The sequence below is a fragment of the Ornithodoros turicata genome, chromosome 7, assembly GCF_037126465.1.
Source record: "Ornithodoros turicata isolate Travis chromosome 7, ASM3712646v1, whole genome shotgun sequence".
Classification (NCBI taxonomy): Eukaryota; Metazoa; Arthropoda; class Arachnida; order Ixodida; family Argasidae; genus Ornithodoros; species Ornithodoros turicata.
This window is the reverse complement of record NC_088207.1, coordinates 33,282,804-33,303,316: the sequence shown is the minus strand read 5'-3', so window position 1 is coordinate 33,303,316 and position 20,513 is coordinate 33,282,804. Positions and strand designations below refer to the sequence as shown.

Sequence of the window (20,513 nt, the reverse complement as noted above, 5' to 3'; positions counted from 1 at the left end):
ATAACTGTACATTGCATGCAGCGAACTGCTTCAGCTCTCAGCTATTTTGCAGGCTAAGCCCCCTTTCCCCCCATACTTTTCTAAAAGAGCACACAATAATGTGTCTCCCTTCAAATCCGCGTACGTCGTGGTGGGAGGCAAAGGGGAGCCAGTCCTATATTGAAGAAGGGCCACTTGATAACGCCCCGCCCCACGCGGCCTAAAACGGTCGCGGTGCTGTTCCTGGGAAGATTTTTTCCTAACAATAATGCCTCATACCGAAGGCAAAAAAGGTTGATCGTTAGCCAATGGAAAGAGAGGAAAGCTCAGCTCAAAAGCGCGCGATTTGAAACTGCTGTATAAGACGCAAGGAAGACGCGTGTGCACCATGTGCACAGCTGGTGGGCGTTACCTCAGTTATGGTTATGGCGAGCTCACCATACCTCAGTTGTTTGTCTCCTATTGTGCTTAGACAATTCTCCTCACTATATGCGAAGAGCGGCGGGCCAAATGAATGCATTGTCCACATGACAGGCATCTGCAACGCTCTACCGGACGCGGGTTCTTCTGGATTCCGGAGGATTACTCAGATGAACGCAAGTATGAAGCATCCTCTATATCAGCCATCTGCTTCAAGCGTGCGAAAATATGTGCTGTATACGTTTCTCCAAAACGCCTGATCAACTTGCACTCAATAATGTATGCGGTATGTAAGAGCAAAGTGATCCATAATAATTATATTAGGATTTGACATCGACGATGCCAGCGTCGCTGTCAGTGGGCGCCCTGGCGCTTCCTAAAATTCTCAGAAACCGCTGATATCGAAGGGCAGCTGGAGCCGATCATCGGCTTATGACTTTGCGTCTAGCGCATGAAGTTCGCCTGGAGCTGCTATACGAATCTATACAGCAGCGTCAGAGGTGAATGTAGTGGGGTTCCGGATGTCCTACCCCCTTAATTTATGTCGTTACATAGAGTTACCATTGACCTTAGGTAGTGTAGCAGGATGGTGTCCAAGGCAGGACTACATGCCCCTCCCCCCCCCCCCCCCTCCAAACCTTAGAAAAATTGTGCGTTTGAGTAGCGTGCAGCAGTAACGTAGCCAGGAAAATATTTCGGAAAGGGTTCGACGGGAACTACACATGGGGGAGAGGGTGAGGGGTATGGGGGGGGGGGGGTTCTGGATAAATCACGGTTTCCACCTCCGCTGATCACTAACGATACTGCATGTGTGATTCCTCCAGTTGTATTGAAAAACATGGTCACTTAAGTGACCATGTTTTTGAATTAATTATTGAGTAATTTGAATAATTATTGAATCTGAGATGCCCAATTTAGGGTTCCCAAGCGTAAGATTCCTCAGGGATGGAAGACATAGACCGGTGAGGTGTGTTTCGGACCAGCTTCAGTAACGTTTTGGATAGCGGCAACCATTGCCGCTGTGGCAGCTAGAGACAGCGCGTGCAGATGGTTCAGCACGATTCCGACAAATAGCACACCCATCGAAAGGTAGCCGGGTGCTGCCGTAGACAGCAAACGAAAGACATCCTCAGCGAATAAATTGCATTTTATTTCATGTGGGTGTATTAGGCAACAAGGACGCGAGATTGTAAGGAAGCATATTCGATACATTTGGAACACGTATAAGACTAAAGCCCGATACAGATAAAGACACAAATGCCGCCACCAATGTCAACCGTACAATGTTCAATGTTTAAGTCCGTGTACACCTACGTATTTCACATGCACAGATATACATATATACACATACACATGGAATTTGCATGAGCTAGATGCCCTCAAAAGACTTTTCTTTATTGACACGTGTTTGTATTGTGTAGATACGAAATTGTACCTCGCCATTTCTACTTCCACTTAATTCTGTGGAGGGCGTTAGTAAGGAAGGCGATATCAGTCTTGAGGTTGTCAACAAGTCCCAGCAGCTTGACGGGAGAATCCAATATGATGATAGACTGGGTGTACGCATCGTAGCTCACCTCAAATGGTCTGAATCCTTTTCTGGATACGTAGCTCCTGTTAGAAGCAAAATTTGTAAATTAGCAGTATATTGGCACTAGCGACGTTCCTCATAATATTACAGCGGAATATGCCAAAATGACAGTTTTTCTGCTCACGTAAGTGCGAGCGCTCAAGGTTACGTCTTTTCGTGCATCCGTAGCAGACGACAGGATAAGACAGACGGTGTCGTCTGCTAAGTGTCGTGTGCTGTGTGCGCGGCCGCTGGCGCGGCACATCATTACCGGTGAGAATGTTCAACATAACACGCGGCGGAACCGTTCTGCCCCTTGAGCAGTTTTTGCTTTTTCTTCCACTATAGAATATTCCGTGGGGATGTCACGCGTCTGGACACACGGCAACGAGAGCAAACGGGAAACTCTAAGGCAACTTTAACTGTAACTAGAGAGCAGCGAATTTCATGTTTTTCTCTCTTGCTTCAGAAACTAGTCGCATCTTCGTTCACTTCCTGTCGCCGACTGGTATTCAACATGAAGGTTTATTTCTGAGAAAGAGTTATTAATTACAGTTACTCCTTAATTGCTGAGTAAGTGATTACTCGTAACTAAGTTGCTTCCCAAGTACATCCCTCTTGATCACTTTGCGTTAGACACCATAGTGCCCTTTTCCGCGGTTGCTTGGTATCAGCATTAGGTACAGTAAACAGAAACTAAATGCGTACCAACGTAGCAACGTACCTTAATTTCTCCTTGGCGTCGTTGAAGCTTTCTGCGAGGAAGTATGTGTCCTGGTACTCTAGATCTTGATACTTTTGCACAGCGGTGACTTCGGGCTCGAATGGCAGTACTTGAGGCTTGCTCGACAGAGCATGCTGTGCTCATAAACAACGTGATAAATCAGACAAACTGTGGTTCACAAATGGGTTGTACCCTTGTTACTTTCCTCCTCATCGTCGTCACTAGCAACACCATTAAACTTTGCTAAAAAATAGACGTAGTTGTGACGTACTTTGATTTCGCCAACGGACGAGAGGAGACCTGCCCCATAGGCCCGGACTTCACCATTTTGTTTGCAAAGTCCAAATTCGACAGTAAACCAGTACAGCTGGAAGAAAAGTAGAAAGTCAGTAGGTTTTCTGGGGAACAATCTTCACAATGCCCCTCAAACGTTGTATTGTACGAATGGAATTTGCCGTTGTCTTGTTGCGTGAGATGTGACAAATGATCCTGATCCACACATCACCGTTTGCGCTGATTAGCACCAAATTACGTTGAGGAACCGATAACGTCGTGGATTACACTCGTGCTGCTGATATAGCACACGACGGCGCTTGCCGCAGATACAATTTATTTTTACGTTTACGTGAACTTCAACAACTGCCAAACAATAGCATGGAACGAACTGCAAACAACACATTGGGCGCCTTCAGTGTGGTACCAAGGAGTTGAATGTTGAACGGAAATTTTGCTTCTTTTACTGCGATACGTACAAGTGGCACCGGCAGAACGTCGTGTTTTTTCTCTCTCTCTCTCTCTCTCTTTCGGTTTTGTGGTCTGCGTACATCACGTGACAGCTTCCAACCAATCCTGGAACTTCCTGTTGGCGTCAATCATGCCACAGCTCAAGCGATGCCACATGCTTTCTTATGATGCTCAGAGTAACCGTGCAGAACATTTCAATTAAATTCGAGGCCAATTATTTATAATTGAAGTTTCTAGACAGTGCTCTCGCAGCTGTGATGTCACCCTTAGTGACTTCCGGTTTCGCTTATGATAAACAATCGACCCCCCCCCCCCCTCCCGTACATTTATCTTCCAGCACCCTCGTACTTACAGTTGCCAGCTTTTCTATGTTTTCGTCCGAGATACCCAAGGAAGCCAGACCGATATCTTGAGAAAATTGTGCGAAGGTAGGCTCTGCAAACATTGGTATGTGGCCGAGAAGTTCGTGAATGCAGTCACTATAAGGAAGACATCGTATAGACTGATGATACGGCAACCAACTCTTGACCAAGACAACAAATATATACACCTGAAAGCTAACTGAGGCACTTACGGCTCCGGAGAATGCTGTGGCGCGGATGCATGTCTCACGTACTGTGTGCACTGGAACACGCGAAAGGCGAGGCTAGCCAGGAAGTCCCTGGCGGTGAGAAGCCCAGACGCTGGTCTTAGCGTGAAACCACTGCTGCCTACGCATGAAATTAATGAAAGGCATGAGAGGAAGCCTCGTTCACAGCGGACGACGTATTGCGACGGTGTGTTACGTTTCAAGAAGTTGGAGACCTCCTCCAGTTGTGGTACGGCATCTGGTCCATAGTCCAGTTCCTTCTCGAGCAGTCTGATGGCCGTCGCAAACTCCTTGCAGGTGTGAGTGTCGACGAGTTCCCTCATTTCACGGTACACGATGCCCCTGCGAAGGAGAAGTAATAACATAGTCACGCGAACATAGATGTGTGAATCGGACATTCGTTACCAGGTGCGAACTTCTTCTGGAGTGTAGTCGACCTTTGGAATGGGCTGGCCACTGAACGGCGACGACGGATTTGGATAATTAGTTTTGCGCCCAAATTACGATACGATTATATAAAGTAATATATAATCACAATACGGTCAATACGATTCATGAAATAATGCAGTATAATGAATATTATTATAGCATCGTCCTGTCACTGCGGTAGACGAACGCTTATCGCAAACAGAAGCTACACCACATTGAGTACATTCAGTACAATCCTTATTTTAGAGTAAAAAAGAAAAATCTTAACGTACAACTTGTAGTCGAATGCAATCTGCGCAATTTCTTTTCTTCTTGCACGGTAGACTGGGTCAGAGAAACCCTGAAAAGTGGTGCATATACAACAGTGTTTATTCAGTGAGAATGGATGTAACACAAGCTGATTTTTACGCAAGAAACTTTTTCTGTAGAACTTCCTTCCACTTTGATGCCAATACACCTCCTTATATCATGAGGGAATCACATAGGAGTTAGCGATAATCAGAGAATTTAAAAAAAAAATCTTACTGGATGATCGCTGTCGAGATCTGGTTCAAACTTGGTAAGCACGTGCGTGCAGAAATCCAGATCAGAAATGTGCATCGGGAACCAGACATCTGCAGAGAGATTACGGTTTGCGATATTGATATGACAATAAACTAGTAACAGCCAAAGGCAATCGACGACAAAGGCACCTGCAAGACTCAGCTCTTAAAATAACGATATAGTAACGACAGATGTTTGACATCTTTCATTCCACGAGGCGAAATTTTTGCACTTTGGTTACACTTGCGAAACAGCTAAGAAGATGTTTAAAAAGGAAAACCTCCTGCTATGGCTGACGATATTTCTTTGATGATCTGCATATCTGCCATGCTGCTGATGGTCATGATCTTCATGAGCTTCAGGAGATTTTCCCTTGTGATCTCCATCGATACGAAGACTTCGTGCGTCTGATTCTCGTTCCGTGAGTTCCTGGTCTCAAGGTGGCTCACTTTCCCACCGCAGGCCTGCAGACAGAGTTTCCGCTCTTTTTTGAGATCGTGATGTTTTTTAAGGCTGTAGACCTCTCCCTGCTTGTAAACAAATGACGTCATAGTGTTCGACAGCGCCACCAATTTATTTGGTAGAGTTGAACTACGCTCGAAGCTAGAGGCGAACAAGGTCGGGCCCGAAAGCCACGGTCAGGGGATTACGATGGTCCCTGAAAGCACGACCTACTAGATTATAACGACCATGTCATAGGCAGCGCCGCATTTAGAAGCTAGCGGTGGCGCTACTCATCGGCCCGGTTACTATACTTCCTAAATTTCAACAATACTTTGTACTTCAGCTTTCCTTAGTATTTTTGTACAAGCGGTGGATGTCCCACGAGATGCTTCTTTCTAAAGTTGATGATCATCATCATTCTACACGTTTTCATAGGAGCTGTTGCTGTCGTCTGCTACAGTAGTCGTATGTCCGCTTCTGCGCGTTCAAAATTCAAATTTCCATTGTCCAATCATGATGCAGATCTCGTGGGCCGATGAGTAGCGCCCCTAGCGGATCGTGCGGACGGGCTCCTCATAGGGGTTGCCGATTATGACATGGTCGTTATAATCTAGTAGGTCGTGCTGAAAGGGACGCGACTTTCGGTTTTACTTTTCTTTCAATAGGAGGCAGCGAACAAGTGCTCATTCGTGGAACCCAGCCCTCCCCTTCCGATTTCTTTCGCTGTTTCAGTTTCAGTTCCAGTTCGGTTTCAGTCTGTCTACTAACGTCATGATGACGTTTCTCGGGTAGAGATCTATTTGAACGCAGTTGGCTCCATGGGAAAATAAATACGCGCGAGTGTACGAGAGATACTTGTGACGGTGGCAATGCATGTTAGCGAACTTTTACTGTATTGTAAAACACTTACATATAAAATTTTAAATTGATCAATTGAAATAGTTTGTCGAGCTGGATGCGAGGATGAAATGAACGGAGGCTGGCACTTCACATGGGGGACAAGCGCAGCACTTCCGTATACGAGCCTTCTTTGTGACGTCAGACGGTATTTGGCCAAAGCGATATCTTGCCCAGTATATCGCTTGATGCACGTACTATATGCCAGCTTCTTTTTACGTCTAATCATCTTTTTATCTCCGTATGAATAAATGGGTAATGAAGACACTCCTCTATACCCAGAGCTGCATGCTGTTATTCCGAATCGTGATTATTAACATTGTCAACAACCACATTATTATAATCGGCGATATTAGCAATATTTATGCAGCAGATGCATTTCCTCACAACAGCCCCAGTGCTTATTTATTTTCTTCGAGCCATTGTCGAATGAATTTGACTTCGTTCGTTATGATGTGACTGACGCATGCAGGAACAGGAATGATGTCTACTCCTTATTATTATTATTATTATTATTATTATTATTATTATTATTATTATTATTATTATTATTATTATTAGGAATGACATTCTTACTTCGACCTCTTTCAAGATACTTGTAAGAGCTTCAACGCCATGCTTGAGACCGAATACGACGTTTGTAGTTTGTTTCTCTTCGGGCACAACTTCTTCGACAAAAACCTGCAAAAATATCACGTATTAGTGTCCTATCAATGGAAAATAAAGTAACGCGCGTTTAAGGAGTAAAATAAATAGACAAAGGTACAAATTTTCGTACAAATATCCATACTCAGCAAAATAAAGATATCTAGCTTCCGGCATCACTGTCAAAATCGCCACACGTCGGGTGCGTTCTTAAGTTGGCAAGAAAATTAAGTTTGGCAATGAGTGTTAAGACTGAGAATGACTGGGCTGAGCTGGGCATAAGTTTTGTTTGGTGGAGGCGCAGCGCTTTTCTTGGTTCCACGCCCAGTAACCCTATATCTTCGGCATCTTCGGCGAAGACGATGCCAAAGAATGAAACACGTGTGACCGTTTGGGCCACATGATAAAGTCTTTTTCCCAGTTGCCTGACTGGATACGCATGTGCACGATTCTACTGTTCCTGTGATCACATACGCACAACTACCCGTTCACAGTAATGTGGTAAGCGCATGATTTCCAACCCCGAGGGACCCTGGTTCGAATCCCGGTTGGCGCAGCGGAATGTTTTTCCACGAAAACCAAATGAGCTAGGTTACGTGGACGGTTTAAGCTCAAGTCTCGCTGGTTCATCCGCGCCTGTGCATGGGAAAAACGTAGGTATTGTACGTCAGAACTAGGAGCAAAGCACAGAGAAATGTATGTGTGAACGATCTTTCCTTCAAAGGTGGCAACGGGTTGTTCCTGAAAAAAGAATATGCTATTGCACTGAAGCAAACTTCGGAAATCGAGATGGCGAAATATGATGCTATTGGCTTCGCCGCAGTGACTCCGAGCTGTACAGACAAAGCACGCTTTACAGTGAAGCGCGCGTTTGTAACTTCTCCACGTTCGTGGTCCACAGTCTGCCAGACCAAGCTGCGCCCTCCAAATCTCACTCTATGGTAGGACGTCCCCCTTCTCCACCCATACTGATAATGAAAAGCCAGTTACCTCTATAGAGGTGATAAGCTCAATAGATAGCACATTCCTTGGTTTTGTTTTTTCGAGCACAGTGGTTAGCTTTTTGGTTTTTCTTCAAAGATAACCGTGATCCCACTGGTGTTAGCGTCGCACAATCTTGAAACCGCTTGCCCAAAGACATAAACAATACCGGGCTCTCATGATGTACAGATACCTCAGTGAGCTAGAGAGTCCTGCGCAGATGGCTGTGAATGGCTGCTCTATTTGAAAACTGGATATTTCTGCAATTTGACTTTCTCATTTAAAGAAAAAAAAAAGAGAGAGAGATACGCCTGCCAAAATTTTATTGCACGGAGCGCGACTGTATGCCTTTGATAAGCTTTTCTATTTGGCGAAAGCACATTTGCCTCCAACCTCACCTCGCTGATGATGTCACCGTCTTGAGAACTAGTCTGCCTTTTCCATTCTTCTTGAGCTTCTTTATTCTTCTGGGTCTCGAATTTGGCGTCGTCAACCAAGGACCTTCTTCTCGATGGGTATCCATGCTGAAATAAATCGCCTTTGTTCAGTATACTCTTATAACACATAATACGTCGTAGTTCAGGAGCAACGTCTCTTAGGGCCGGTTTCATAAAGGTCAGTTTCACGAAGAATGCCATGTCGTATGCATCATTAAGAAGAAAAAAAAAAAGGAGAGAAAGAAAGAGAAAGCGAGTAAGAGATATCCCCGTCTGACGAAGTTTCACTTAATCCCATGCTACGTAAAACCGCACTTTCGAGTCGCTATGAGGACTTCTTATCAGAATGTTTGATGCTGCATTGCAGCGCGTTGTCGGCGTATGTGCGTATGTCTAACATCCAGATTCAGCTTCGAAGTGAACAACAACAACTTCATTTTGCCGAGAATGCGAAGATGATGACGAGAAATAAAAAAATTAAACTAGAATGAAATTCTCAAGTGCACAACAGCAAATAAACACTCTAAAACCAGAGCTTCACGCATACCACGCTCGGAACCGACTGCCACGCAGTTATCTTTCCTGCTTTGCTAAAACTGGGAGGCGTGCGCTTTTTTTGTGACACTTATACAGTTATGTTAATTGTCACAAAAAAGGTGTATGCCCAGCATATTCTCCTCAAGCCAGAAGCCATAAATGTGTCATTCTGCACAATGGTTGCCACAGAGGGTATGTTACGCAGTGAAGCTCTGTCAAAATGCAGGACATAAAAGGTAATGTATGCGCACAACAAACACAAACGTTCGGCATTACATCCTTTTCATAAGGCCGCCTCTTTTTTTCTTCTGATTCACTGCGTGATATCTCCGCAGCCTCTCGCATTAAAAGCCTAATCCTAGTTGCACCAATAATGAAGGTTCTTTCTTTCATTCTTTCTTTCTGCCTTTTCGGTCATGATCTCCTCCCACATAGGGATAAAGGAAGTGCCTCTTTCACTAGTGAAAGGCCACCTTTTTCATAAGGGGGTAAAAAAGCGCGGAAATTGCGTCATTGTCGGGAACGATAATTAGGTTTCGACCGTTGGCAACAATGCGGAAAGGGCTCCAAGGTGACAGTTACTTTAAGCTTAACCGTCTCAGCTAATGCCGTAGAAATACTGTTGCGCTCTTTCACTCTGTTATTCAATGCCGCGAGTCGCGCTCTTTTCACTTGAACCGAAATCATTCCACCTGTGTTTTTCGTGTATGTTCGCCCCTAGCGAAGTAGTTTAAATGGTTATATATAAGTTATTTAGGTGACTCGATTAATCTGTTATCTGCACGGTCTTTCATAAAGATTTATTGTAACGGAAGATGATCTCTTTGGGTGAAGATGGTGTGTTTCGTTTCGAGTATCTGTGGTATCCGAAGGGTCTATAGGTGTTTATGGAGCTTCAAAAAATTACATTGTATCGTGATATGAGCTCGTCCAACTAATACATTTTGTGCCAGTGTAGTATGTGAACCGATGATAACACATCTGGCACTCCAGTCGCAGCCCATCGTTCATGCACAGAATCGCAGTGATCTTCACTTCTGCTCTTCACCCCATGAGAACGGTCACATGCATGCTACTCTATGTCATGGTAATATGTGATGAACTGATGATAAAGTTGGAAAGGCTAAAAGACAACTGGGTTCATGTATAAATTGACTGGAGATAGACTTACATGTAAGGTGACGTGAGGTACGGTAAGGTAAGGTTAATGTGCGATTATCACGCATGCGACACGCTCTGTTCGCTGTTTGCTCTCGATCACTACTAAGCTTTCTGATGATCATGTGCACGTCTCAACCTCGTATGAGAAAGCCTTGGACACGAGCGTGAACTACCTGGTAAGGCGAATGTCAACTATAAAAATCTGAATATTGAAGCGTGCTAATATTTTCTATTGACTACACTGATGGCAGACGACTGTCCCCCATTTCACTTCACATCCATGTTATTTATTATTATGTACTATTATTATATGTATTTATTATGTACTAAAGTGAGATTATTTGGCTGCTTTCAAAGACTACATCATTAAGTGGAGCTCAATTGTTGTGCTTGTACATAACTTTAACTTCATTCTCATATGTCACATCTGATGTTTCGCGTGTAATGGACACGTGGTAATGGAATAGTGTATATACTGCTCTCCAGCGGTGAATCACCCCATGTCAGAGTCTTAGATAGTCATATATATATTTGTTGTTGTTTGCCACGCATTTATTTCTACCTCAAGATCAGCGAAATCCAGCGTAGTTACACAACACTTCCAGTCCAAATGGGTCAATTAGGGGAAAACTTGACAACAGAAACACTTCTGTATGCGCCACCAAGCATCCAGCAGCACGAACAAAACAGGTGTTTGCGACAGCTGCAAAAAGCAATGTCGCCAGACGAAACGAGGCGTGCTAATCCTCTCCTTTTACTTCATTAGGACAAAAGTTGTACACATTTCACTGATTGTGTCCTGTATTTCGCGTTGCTGAAAAAAAAAGAAGAAAGCAACTTCGATCCTTTGTACGTTTACGAGTATGAGTATACGACGTTTCGCATATGTATCTTCGTATTCGTGGTTCGTCTACTCTCAACCCAGGGCTGCCATCATCGATGCTATACTGAGCCAGTGGTTATAGGAGCTACGTGAACGCACTCTCCGGCGTGGTTCCGCTCGAGCAGCGCCACTTCCTCCGCACACTTTGGCTTTTTGGTTCGCTCGAGTGGCCGCAGGAAATGACCATCTACTCTACCGCCTCCCATCTATCAAGACACTCTGGAAAAAGTTTCTCTCACGTCATCCCGGGGTCTCCCGTCGCCAACAACCGTTAGATGGCTATCCATAAACACTTACTATACGTGTGGGCAGTAAGATGCTTTTTTTTTTTGTAAAGGAGGAAGTGGGCATTCAACAGGTCTTACCAGTGCTGATCCGGTGGGCCAGTACGAGGGTAGAGTTTCTTTCTTTCTTTTTAGGAGATGTCGCAAGTGTGAGCGTAACATAACTGACCGCGTTATTAACAAGGAGAGCGGTATTCTTATTGTGGGGCAGGATAGTACTGAAAAACTCTACTTGACAAGAGAAGCACTAAGTAAACTGCTTTCTTAAATGAGATTTTGAAAAAGAAAAAAAAAGACAAACGACTTCGACAGATATGCGCTGTTTTTTGCGTACGACTTCCGTTTAGGAGCTCGAATTATATAAAATGATCGAAAATCTTGTTTGATTTATTGTTATTATTATTATTTACTTATTTATTTTATTTTATTTTATTTTTTTAGAAGCTTCTTCGTATTTCCTAGTCAAAGGGCTGCGTGCCGCAGAGTATAGTTCCTTTCGTTTTGCATGTTTGAAGCCGCTGATTTAAATAAACATGTGAGCTTATTCAGAGGCGAACGGCACTATAATATTTGGCTCGATAACAATGCGTGTCGCTATAGCTATAGACACGCCTTTAGCTAAAATTACTCATACAAATACTGGAGTATTAACTGTTAAATTACAGATAGTGTGAATTATTCATATTATTATCAATCATTATCAATCGTATCAATATCAATTATTCATAGTGTGAATTCGTCGCCTTGCGGAAGGTTCCCTGTAGCGGCATGATTGTGAAGGCGACGGCTGACCGCTACGTCTGTCGACCGGTGAGGTTTGGTGGATTTTCTTCTTATTTTCTTCAGGAATGGTACAAAAAATAATACAACTGTCTGATACGCTTCGCAAAACGCGTATATCTTCCCTCTTTTTAGTTTTGCTATATTATATCTAATCGGCAATCCATGCTGCCGTTGTACAGGCATCTAACTCGCAAGGTAACCTATACTGAATGTGCGGAAGTGAACTCCAGAATAGAACATGGCTGGGTTGGAAACGAAGGACTTCCCACATCCGAATGTCCTTTTCCCTTTTGTTCATCTCTGGAAGCTCAGAGTGGCGCAACAGGAAGTCCCTAGTTCGGTCCGCTTCCGGTGCTTTCTACCACGTTGAGCAGCGAGGATCATTACTTCCACCAGCCACCATCCATCGCCTTCACTCTCCTCAGAAGAAAGGATAGACCAGGATGAAACCTGTTGCACCGTATCATATTCTCTGATACGTTCTACGCGTCTGTTGTCTTTCGAACGTCTCGGATTTATCAGTAGGATAGCTCGGTAGGCTGTAGTATGCATGCAGCCGTTCTTCGGAAATCTCAAATCAGCAAAGACAACCCGCACTTTGCGCTTTCTGAAAGACGGGTGTGCTGCGGTCATATTTTGAAGGGGCGCTCTGAAGTGCGAATGTTTTTCCTCGTGGAATGATGCTGTTACCTTGAGATCAATACGAAAGGTGCGGGGATAATCCGTTGCGTCGTTGATGATTTATGATCGATAGAAAAAAACGCAACTGACGCATTCCGTCTTCTCTCCTCCTCAAGAAGGGTGGTAATGCGGAGGGGCCTCTTATTGGTCTCCTCAAACAATCTCCCACGATGATTGGGCAAAGCGTTCGAGGAAAGTTTCAAAAGGCCTCGCCAAAAAATCTAGCCCCATTATGCACTAGAGGTCGCTGAAGTCCACCAAACAAGATATACGCAAATGGAACAATCCCCTGCCACGCTATTCGCTCCGAGATCGAATGGTGTCGGCGCGCTGCGGAGAAACGATGAACTACAGTAGTGTGAACAGCTTCCTCGCGTCGTCTGCTTTTACACGTTTATTCCGCGTTCAGTGCAGTAGGTGGAGCATTGAGGAACCGAAGAGTATCGTACCATCGCGGCACAAGTGATCCTCCCGCGAGCATACACAAGAATTACGGAAAAGAACCATCAACTCCGAACATCGGCCGGCGTGTTATCCACGCTAGAAAGGTGAAGGTGTCGCCCCCTATAGATCGATCTCGCAGCGAATACGATCTTAAAAATGTTACGGGAAATAAGCATGAAAGGACGTTGCGTTAATTAATGTAAGAATTTCCTGATGCGTGAACATTTCCCCTGTTTCTCTACACCGTAGATGATTTTGCACGTGACGACATTTCGGTTGATTGTGGGATACTGGCCACTGTTGATACACAGACCTGAAAAGTGTCACCCCGAGACACTTCCCGTAAATTACATGCGAAACGTTTCCGCCGGGGCGTAATCCTTTTTCATTTTGAAAACGGCATGTGCAGTATACCCAAACGAAGGGCTCTTTGACTGTACCCGATAGAAAGGACTTCATCAGATTCTCTCTCTCTCTCTCTGTTCCCCAGTTTTTGTTGGACGAAACTTGAGTAAATACTCGCTCAAGCTTGTTGCATTTCTCTGTCGTATGAGACAACGCTGTGCACAATGTTATACTCGCACCAACAGCAAACAAAGCCATATGCAGTGTGACAAATAAGAAAAGTCAAGACCATTGCTCAGGATTGTTGAAAGAACTGAACGGGAAAAATAAATACCTTCCTGGCAGGGTAAACACTAACAACAGAATGCGGGAAATATGATTGCAGAAGGAACAAAGCTACAATAAAATGTGGATATGAACGCGGACTTTTCGGAAGCACTGCGAAGCAAAAACGTCGCGGAACAGTAAGTAAAACCGAAATGGAAGGGTTAAAACGCAACGTCCAGAGAGCTCTTGCTCCGCCTTCTGTAAAATTTGTAATTTCCGCAAATTTTGCGATCGGCATTTTCTTGTGAATTTAAGGTCTCGTTAAACGATGACAGAATGCTATAGAAAAATCGTAACTTGCGACGAATGAGTTTAAGTCGAACTGATCCACTGAGCGCACATTATGGTAACACTGTTTTAGTACGCAAGTACTGCACGTTTGGAAACATTTCGTCGTACCGTAGTTGGCATAAAATAGACCGTCTCAGATTGTTTTTACAGCGTCAGCTGCATATTGGAGACTTTCCCGAGATCGCGTTGGCGTCGTCGGCATTCGCGTATCCGCAAAAAAATTAAAGGGCTAAACGCATGGAGCGTTTTTCCGACGTTTTCAGGACGCGCGCGCGCTCGGCGTGCGTGTGACCTCTTAAAAACCAGTTTTTCAACGCGCGCGGAGGGCGTACGCCGGAATCCGTCGACTACAGATATTCGCGCGCGTCTGGGCGCGTTTTCTGAGAAGTAGACAGAACCATGGCCGTCATGCGGCAGACAAGGTGGCGTATGAGGAGCTCGCATAAATTTTTGGGACATTATCCATCACACTAAATTTACGTGAACATTTTAATGGTATCTGGAATGAAGGAACGCAGGAACCACAGGAAAGAAGAGCAGCTGTACGTTCTAACAGATATTTGTGGTCGACGAATATAGCAAAAGTGGCGTGCGCCACTCGCTCCGTACGTGTCCCATGCGTTTCGGGTGGTCGCCTCGCTGGCGTTTCTTCGCCGCGTGTGCAAGGTCATGGCGTACGCGCGACGTTTTGACGCTGAGAAAACGTCCAATGCGTTTCGCCATTTATCGCATGTGCGCTTTGCGCTGGGAGTAAGGAGGAGAATACCGCCAGTTTACAACCGCTATCGATGGAAAATTAGATAAAAAGTGATATAAAAACCATAGTACGTCGGTTTTACAGCGTCAGCTGTGCTGTGCAGCTTCCCACAGGGCTCGTGGTGGCTGTGTGCTACTTCTCGCCTGGCGCCGCGCCGGAACGCATCCGCGACTTTATCGAGTATGTACTCACGCCTTACCGCACGCACAAGCTTCTCGTCGTCGGAGACTTCAACGTGAACGTTTCACTGGCCAAGAACACCACTTTCCTAAGTGATATGTCCGAACAACTGAACCTTACGCTGTGAACCGACATCCGCCAACCCACAGCTATAGACAAAGCTCATGCATAGACTTGGTGTTCCAGAACAGCCCCCTCGTTCAGAACACCACTCACCTCGCCAACGATTTCAGCGACCACAAATCACTACTCATCACGCTTAAATAAATTTGTCTACACACTTTCATCCGGCCTCATTTCACCACACGCAAAGCTGACGCTGAATTTCGCGTTACACGAGTCGTAACCGTCCTGTATTTTTTAAAGTAAACAATTACTTGAAAATAAGGACGACAATTACGTAACACGGGTGTAGGAAAAATTGTCCCCGGAAAAAATGTCCCCCGGAGAAATCGTCCCCGCAAGAAAAGTAGTTTTTGTCAAACGGCGCTATAGCGTAGCGTTGCGCGCCCAGCCCAGCCCAGCCCAGCGGGGAGCCAACCGCATGGTGAACTGTCAAAAACAAAACTAAACTAACCTAACCTCTGAAAACTAACCAAAGACCCGGTGCTAACCTAGGTTCCCACCGGGGACGTTTTCTCCGGGGACGATTTTTCCAGGGACGATTTTTCCGGATCCCACGTAACACCTATATCACAGCTAGAGATACTTGACGACGTGAAGACCCGAGGCAGGGAGGAAATACCGGACAACAATTTCTCATAAGTTTTTCTCCCTGAAGAATTTCTCCATGTCTCGGGTCTTCACGTCGTCAGTATGAACCAGCTAGTCTGCACCCTTTCACTATTATAGAGATACCCGGTTTAGGAACAGTCGACAGTCTACGTTCTAGCAAGAAGCTTTGTTTGAAGTATTCCTTTTTCTTCAGAATCATTCAAGGATGGAACAATTTGCCAGAGGAAGTGATGCGGGCTCCTACCTGTAATGAGTTTATTAACAGTTTGATAAACTTATTCTGTGTTTTTTTTTTTGATTTCTTGTTTGTTTGTTTTTTTTAACACGAAGGTTATGCTCTCTTGTACCAGAACACTTCCATACGCGATATACTTGTAAGTATACACTCCTACAGTCCTACTTTGGCTTCGAAAGAGAAACCACTAGTGCCTTGAAAATAATACGAACAACAATAAAACATACACTGCTGGACATTAATTCCACACTCAGTGACCAACATAAGTTCGTCATTCCATGTACCCTCGTTCACAACTGATTTTGCGTGACGGATTCAGAAAGGGGGTTCCCTTTTAAGCTTAGGAAGTCGTAGGCCCGTAAAACATATCAGCCTCTGACCCAGCGGGCTGCGCTCTGACTGGTTGACAGCGATACGGAGTCGGGAATAGGAGGACTCTTACGACTCTCTAAAACTCCCTCATGTATGCTTGATCGTCAACGTTCACCGAGCACACCGACGTTTTCACAATTGCACACCGAGCCGAAACAGCGACTTTATTGCTTCATCGCAAGTACAATTCTTTGTGAAGCCTCAGACGTCCAACATTCTGAAAAAAATAGATAAACTCCACGGTACAACCGCATAGAACGTGCCTCGCGAAATTAAAGTCCCGCGAAAGTAACTACTTTTACAGTACGTAACTTCTGTAGGAGCATCCCGTACAGAATCAGTGACCACGGCAGTATGCTTGTATATGCTGTGAGTGTCGTTCACGTCCACAGCACGCTCGCTCTTGGCGTCGCAAAACGGCGACAAAAGATGAAAGAACACCAGAGGGTATACGACGGAAGCTTTTACCAAAACACAGCATTCCCATCACAAAGTTTCTCCGGAGGGCGGTGTCTGCTGTCGTACGTTGCGCTGCACGCATATATTCTTTTAAAAAAGCTATAAGTTTAAGGACTATGCAGGTTCAACGAACGAGGTCATGCGACACGTTTTATTCAACTATATTTATGCGTCAGCTTGAGGTGAACGCGGTCGAGTTATAAACATTATGGTTGATAAGGTGAGGTTGACGTCACCATCACACGTTTTTTTGCATTACGTAGTTGGAGGCTTTGAAGAAAGGGAGAGAAAACAAGTGTGGGAGGTGAAATTGTGATGATGACAACGATGTTAACGGGAACAGTCTAATCGGGGGATAAAACATGCAGTTACCTTGAGAACAATACAAAAGGAACGGGATTCATCCGTTGCGTCGTTTGTAATTTATGATCGATAGAAAGAAAGAAAAAAAAAACGCAAATGACGCTTTCTCTCTTCCTCTCCTTCTTAAGAAGTCCGACAATGCGGAGCGGCGTCCTAGTGGTCTCCGCAAACGTCCAATTTGTCCAATCATAGCGGGAGTTCGTTTGAGGAAACCAATAGGAGACCGCTCCGCATTGTCGCTCTTGTTGAGAAGGAGAGGAAGAGGGAAGGTGGAAACTTCGATTTTCCTTCGTGTATAAATCACGAACGATGCAACGAATGAATCCCGTTCCTTTTGTATTACTCTCAAGGTAACGGTCAAGGTACCGGCATCTTTTATTCCTCGACGAGAAATTTTTTTGCACTTTAGCGCCCTCTAACGTGGTACCGGCTGCACCAGAACAATTGAACCATTATAAGAAATGGTATATGGCGAAGTTGAGGTTTCCGAATGTCTTCCTATACGTAATAATAATTAAAATTGTATATCGGTCGCCATTGTCTGCTACTACTGGTCGTTCTTGTTATCTGGCTCTGCGGAATACTGACTGCACGTAAATGTAGTATGTATTTTGGGGCGGAAAAGAGAGAAACAGGAAAACCACTACTAAAACCACAAATTCACAAATTAAAACAAAACAGTGCAGTAACGCTGTAGTGACGGCAGAGTTAACTATCGTAGTTAAGAAAACAAAAAGTAGCAACCGATTCTATACAATATAACAAGCATTTCAAAAGTGCTCTTGTAAAGAAAAAAATATAAAGGCGCTTCATCCTATACACTCTAAAAACTGAACTTCACCGCATAGCACGCTGTGCGCCAGCCATTGCCACGAATGATAGGGTTATCGCTTCTGATTCGAGGAGAGAGGGGGGCGTACGCCTTTTTGTGGCAATTTGGATATATGGTAATTGCCACAAAAAGGCGTACGCCTCCCTCTCTCCTCGAATCAAAAGCGATAACCCTATCATCCGCGGCAATGGTTGGCGCACAGAGTGCTATGCGGGGAAGTTCTGTTTTTAGAGTGTACATGTCGTTTTCACCGCTGCGGTTTGGTCAAAACGACATCCGGTTTCACAGCAAACACACTCTGCGCCACCCACTGTGCCGATTGATACACTTATCGCTACTGATTTGGGGAGAGAGAGGGTCGTATACGCCTTTTTGTCCACAGAATCGCCACAGAAAGGCGTACGCCTCCCGTTTTAACAAATCAGGAAATCGAAAGATAATTCTGCATGGCGGCTGGTTCCGAGCGTCCTTAGTCGCGGAAGGACCGGAAGTCTTCATGGCACCGGAAGTTGTGGCGAGGGCTTACCCAAGAAGGTCATGTATACAGGGTGTTACGAAGGCAGAAAAAATAGGCGATGTCAAGTTGCCGGTGGTGAGTAAATCAAAGAGTTGTATTAAATGGTAGGAACAACTTATTTATTTACACATGGTAAACAAGACTTTCGTGCACGAGACTGCACTTCTTCAGGTTACAAAAATATGAACATGGTACAGGCACATATATACAGTTGAAGGGGGAGTTCTGGCATGAGAGGGTAACAGGTTGATGGAAAGGGTGCAAACACAGATAAAAATCAAAAGTTGCGGTGTGGGCTTGCTGAGTTTGGGCGGTTTACAGGGTGTCCCAGAAAACGTGTCATTGAATTATAATTTAAAAAACTACACTTCCTTGAATCATGCGGTCAACGGCATTTGTTCTTACTAGGTTTATGCCACCTCCTGAATGTGAATGTCATGTAACGTAAGTTTAATTATTTAAATTTTTGCGAACTGAACTCGGAAATTTGTCAAGCAAATGTCACTTTTTTACCCCACCAATGTGAAGATCGTGCCGAATTTACTGAAATAATGATAATTGACAGGGATATTGAGGAGCTATCCCAGCGAGAAAAAAAAAAAAAGTCGAGCATCGTCGTCTACGCAACTCCCAGAGGATAGCGCGCGACAAATTTTTCAGCGCACGGTCGTTGTCAAGTCCGACGGAAGGAGGTCGGAAACCCAGCCCACACGGGCATCCTCACCGTATACTCACCGGCATCGGCGGATTGCGCTCAAAAAGACGTCGCGCGTTATGCTGGACTGCTAAGAAAAGCATGATGTTCGGCTATTTTTCCGATGGGATAGCTCCTAAATATCACTGTCAATTATCATGAATTTGAGTAAATTCGGCACGCTCTTCATAGTGGAAGGGTAAAAAAAATGAGCTTTACTTGGCAAAGTTCCGAGTTCACCCCGCACACATTGAGATAATTCAACTTACGTTACTTGACATTCACATCAGGAGGTGGCAAACACATAGTAAGAACAAATGCCGTTGACCGCATGATTCTAGGTGGCGTAGTTTTTTTTTAAAGTTATAATTCAATGACCCGTTTTCTGGGACACCCTGTATAAGCAGAAACGTTCACTGGACCCCACAATAAAGAATATAATGCGTAACGGACTACGCCCTACTAGATCACTAGACTAGACTAGACTAGACTTGACTAGCTAGACGATCGTCTTTAAGATTACAGATATTCGGAACCCAGAATATCCTTGTAGAAAGCTACACGTAAAAAATTACGTTCCATATACTTTTTTTTAGAAATTGTTCACATCACGATAGGGCGGGGTGAGAGGAGTTCACTTAAATGTAATGGTTACCAGAGTGGGGATGCGTTTCAACTGATTTGTGTCTACATTGATGCTGAGTAGACGAAGGGAACGTTATTTCGACACCAAACTCGCTTTGTAATTCATAATTCCGACCTCTACATCGACTATGGCCGTTGTACGAGACCACCAAAGAGCTTTAGCTACAAACCTTCTGCCCCGAGAGCTTCCTCGCTCAGTTTTTATTGCTTCAAAATACAATCTAGCCAAAACATTTATGTGAATTACATTCGCATAGCACTCTCGCGACAGAATTCTCAGAGTTCCTTACCTCAACGCTGTAGCTCTTAATGGCAAACTTGGCTCTATTGGTAGCGGCTAAGTGTGGGATGTGGACTTGGGCCATTTGTCCTTCGAACGTAGCTGTCGCAACAAGTGTCGGCGCGCTGTGACCGGGGTTTCCTCGCGCGCGTCTCCTGCCCCGTGTCCCCACCCCGATACTCCACGTGGCATGACCCTCTCGGTGACATCACGCTGTCCGATAGCCAATGGAGAGTCATCTCGCAGTTTCGCCCACTGCCTACAGCGTTATTTACTGCATGATAACAAATAATGATTAACGGGAAT

The 20,513-nt window shown here is 44.7% G+C and overlaps 2 protein-coding genes across 2 annotated transcripts in view; one reads left to right on the top strand and one right to left on the bottom strand.

Annotated features, from left to right (window-relative positions):
* Positions 1-189: 189 nt before the first annotated feature.
* Positions 190-20,513, top strand: part of LOC135400890 (uncharacterized) — a 43,019-nt gene continuing 22,695 nt past the window's right edge. The window contains exon 1 of the mRNA XM_064632884.1: positions 190-579. Coding sequence (XP_064488954.1) covers positions 399-579 — 181 coding nt within the window. The 5' untranslated portion in view covers positions 190-398. The remainder of the gene's footprint in view (positions 580-20,513) is intronic.
* On the bottom strand, positions 1,572-20,310 carry LOC135399809 (tyrosine 3-monooxygenase-like). Its single transcript, XM_064631548.1, has 13 exons — positions 20,218-20,310; positions 8,364-8,489; positions 6,916-7,020; positions 5,279-5,462; positions 4,981-5,069; positions 4,728-4,795; positions 4,432-4,482; positions 4,223-4,368; positions 4,012-4,147; positions 3,790-3,916; positions 2,965-3,060; positions 2,694-2,827; positions 1,572-2,013 (listed from the first exon to the last, which is right to left on the bottom strand). Exons 1-13 carry the CDS (start codon positions 20,290-20,292, stop codon positions 1,845-1,847), a joined length of 1,506 nt encoding a protein of 501 aa, XP_064487618.1. The 5' UTR covers positions 20,293-20,310; the 3' UTR covers positions 1,572-1,844.

Bases quoted from the DNA above. Each gene is read 5' to 3' on its own strand.
- LOC135399809 (XM_064631548.1), bottom strand. From the start codon at position 20,292: ATGGCCCAAGTCCACATCCCACACTTAGCCGCTACCAATAGAGCCAAG. The intron at 8,490-20,217 runs GTAAGGAACTCT...GATTTATTTCAG, and splicing joins TTAAGAGCTACAGCGTTGAG to CATGGATACCCATCGAGAAG. The intron at 4,148-4,222 runs GTAACACACCGT...TTTCATGCGTAG, and splicing joins GGTCTCCAACTTCTTGAAAC to GCAGCAGTGGTTTCACGCTA.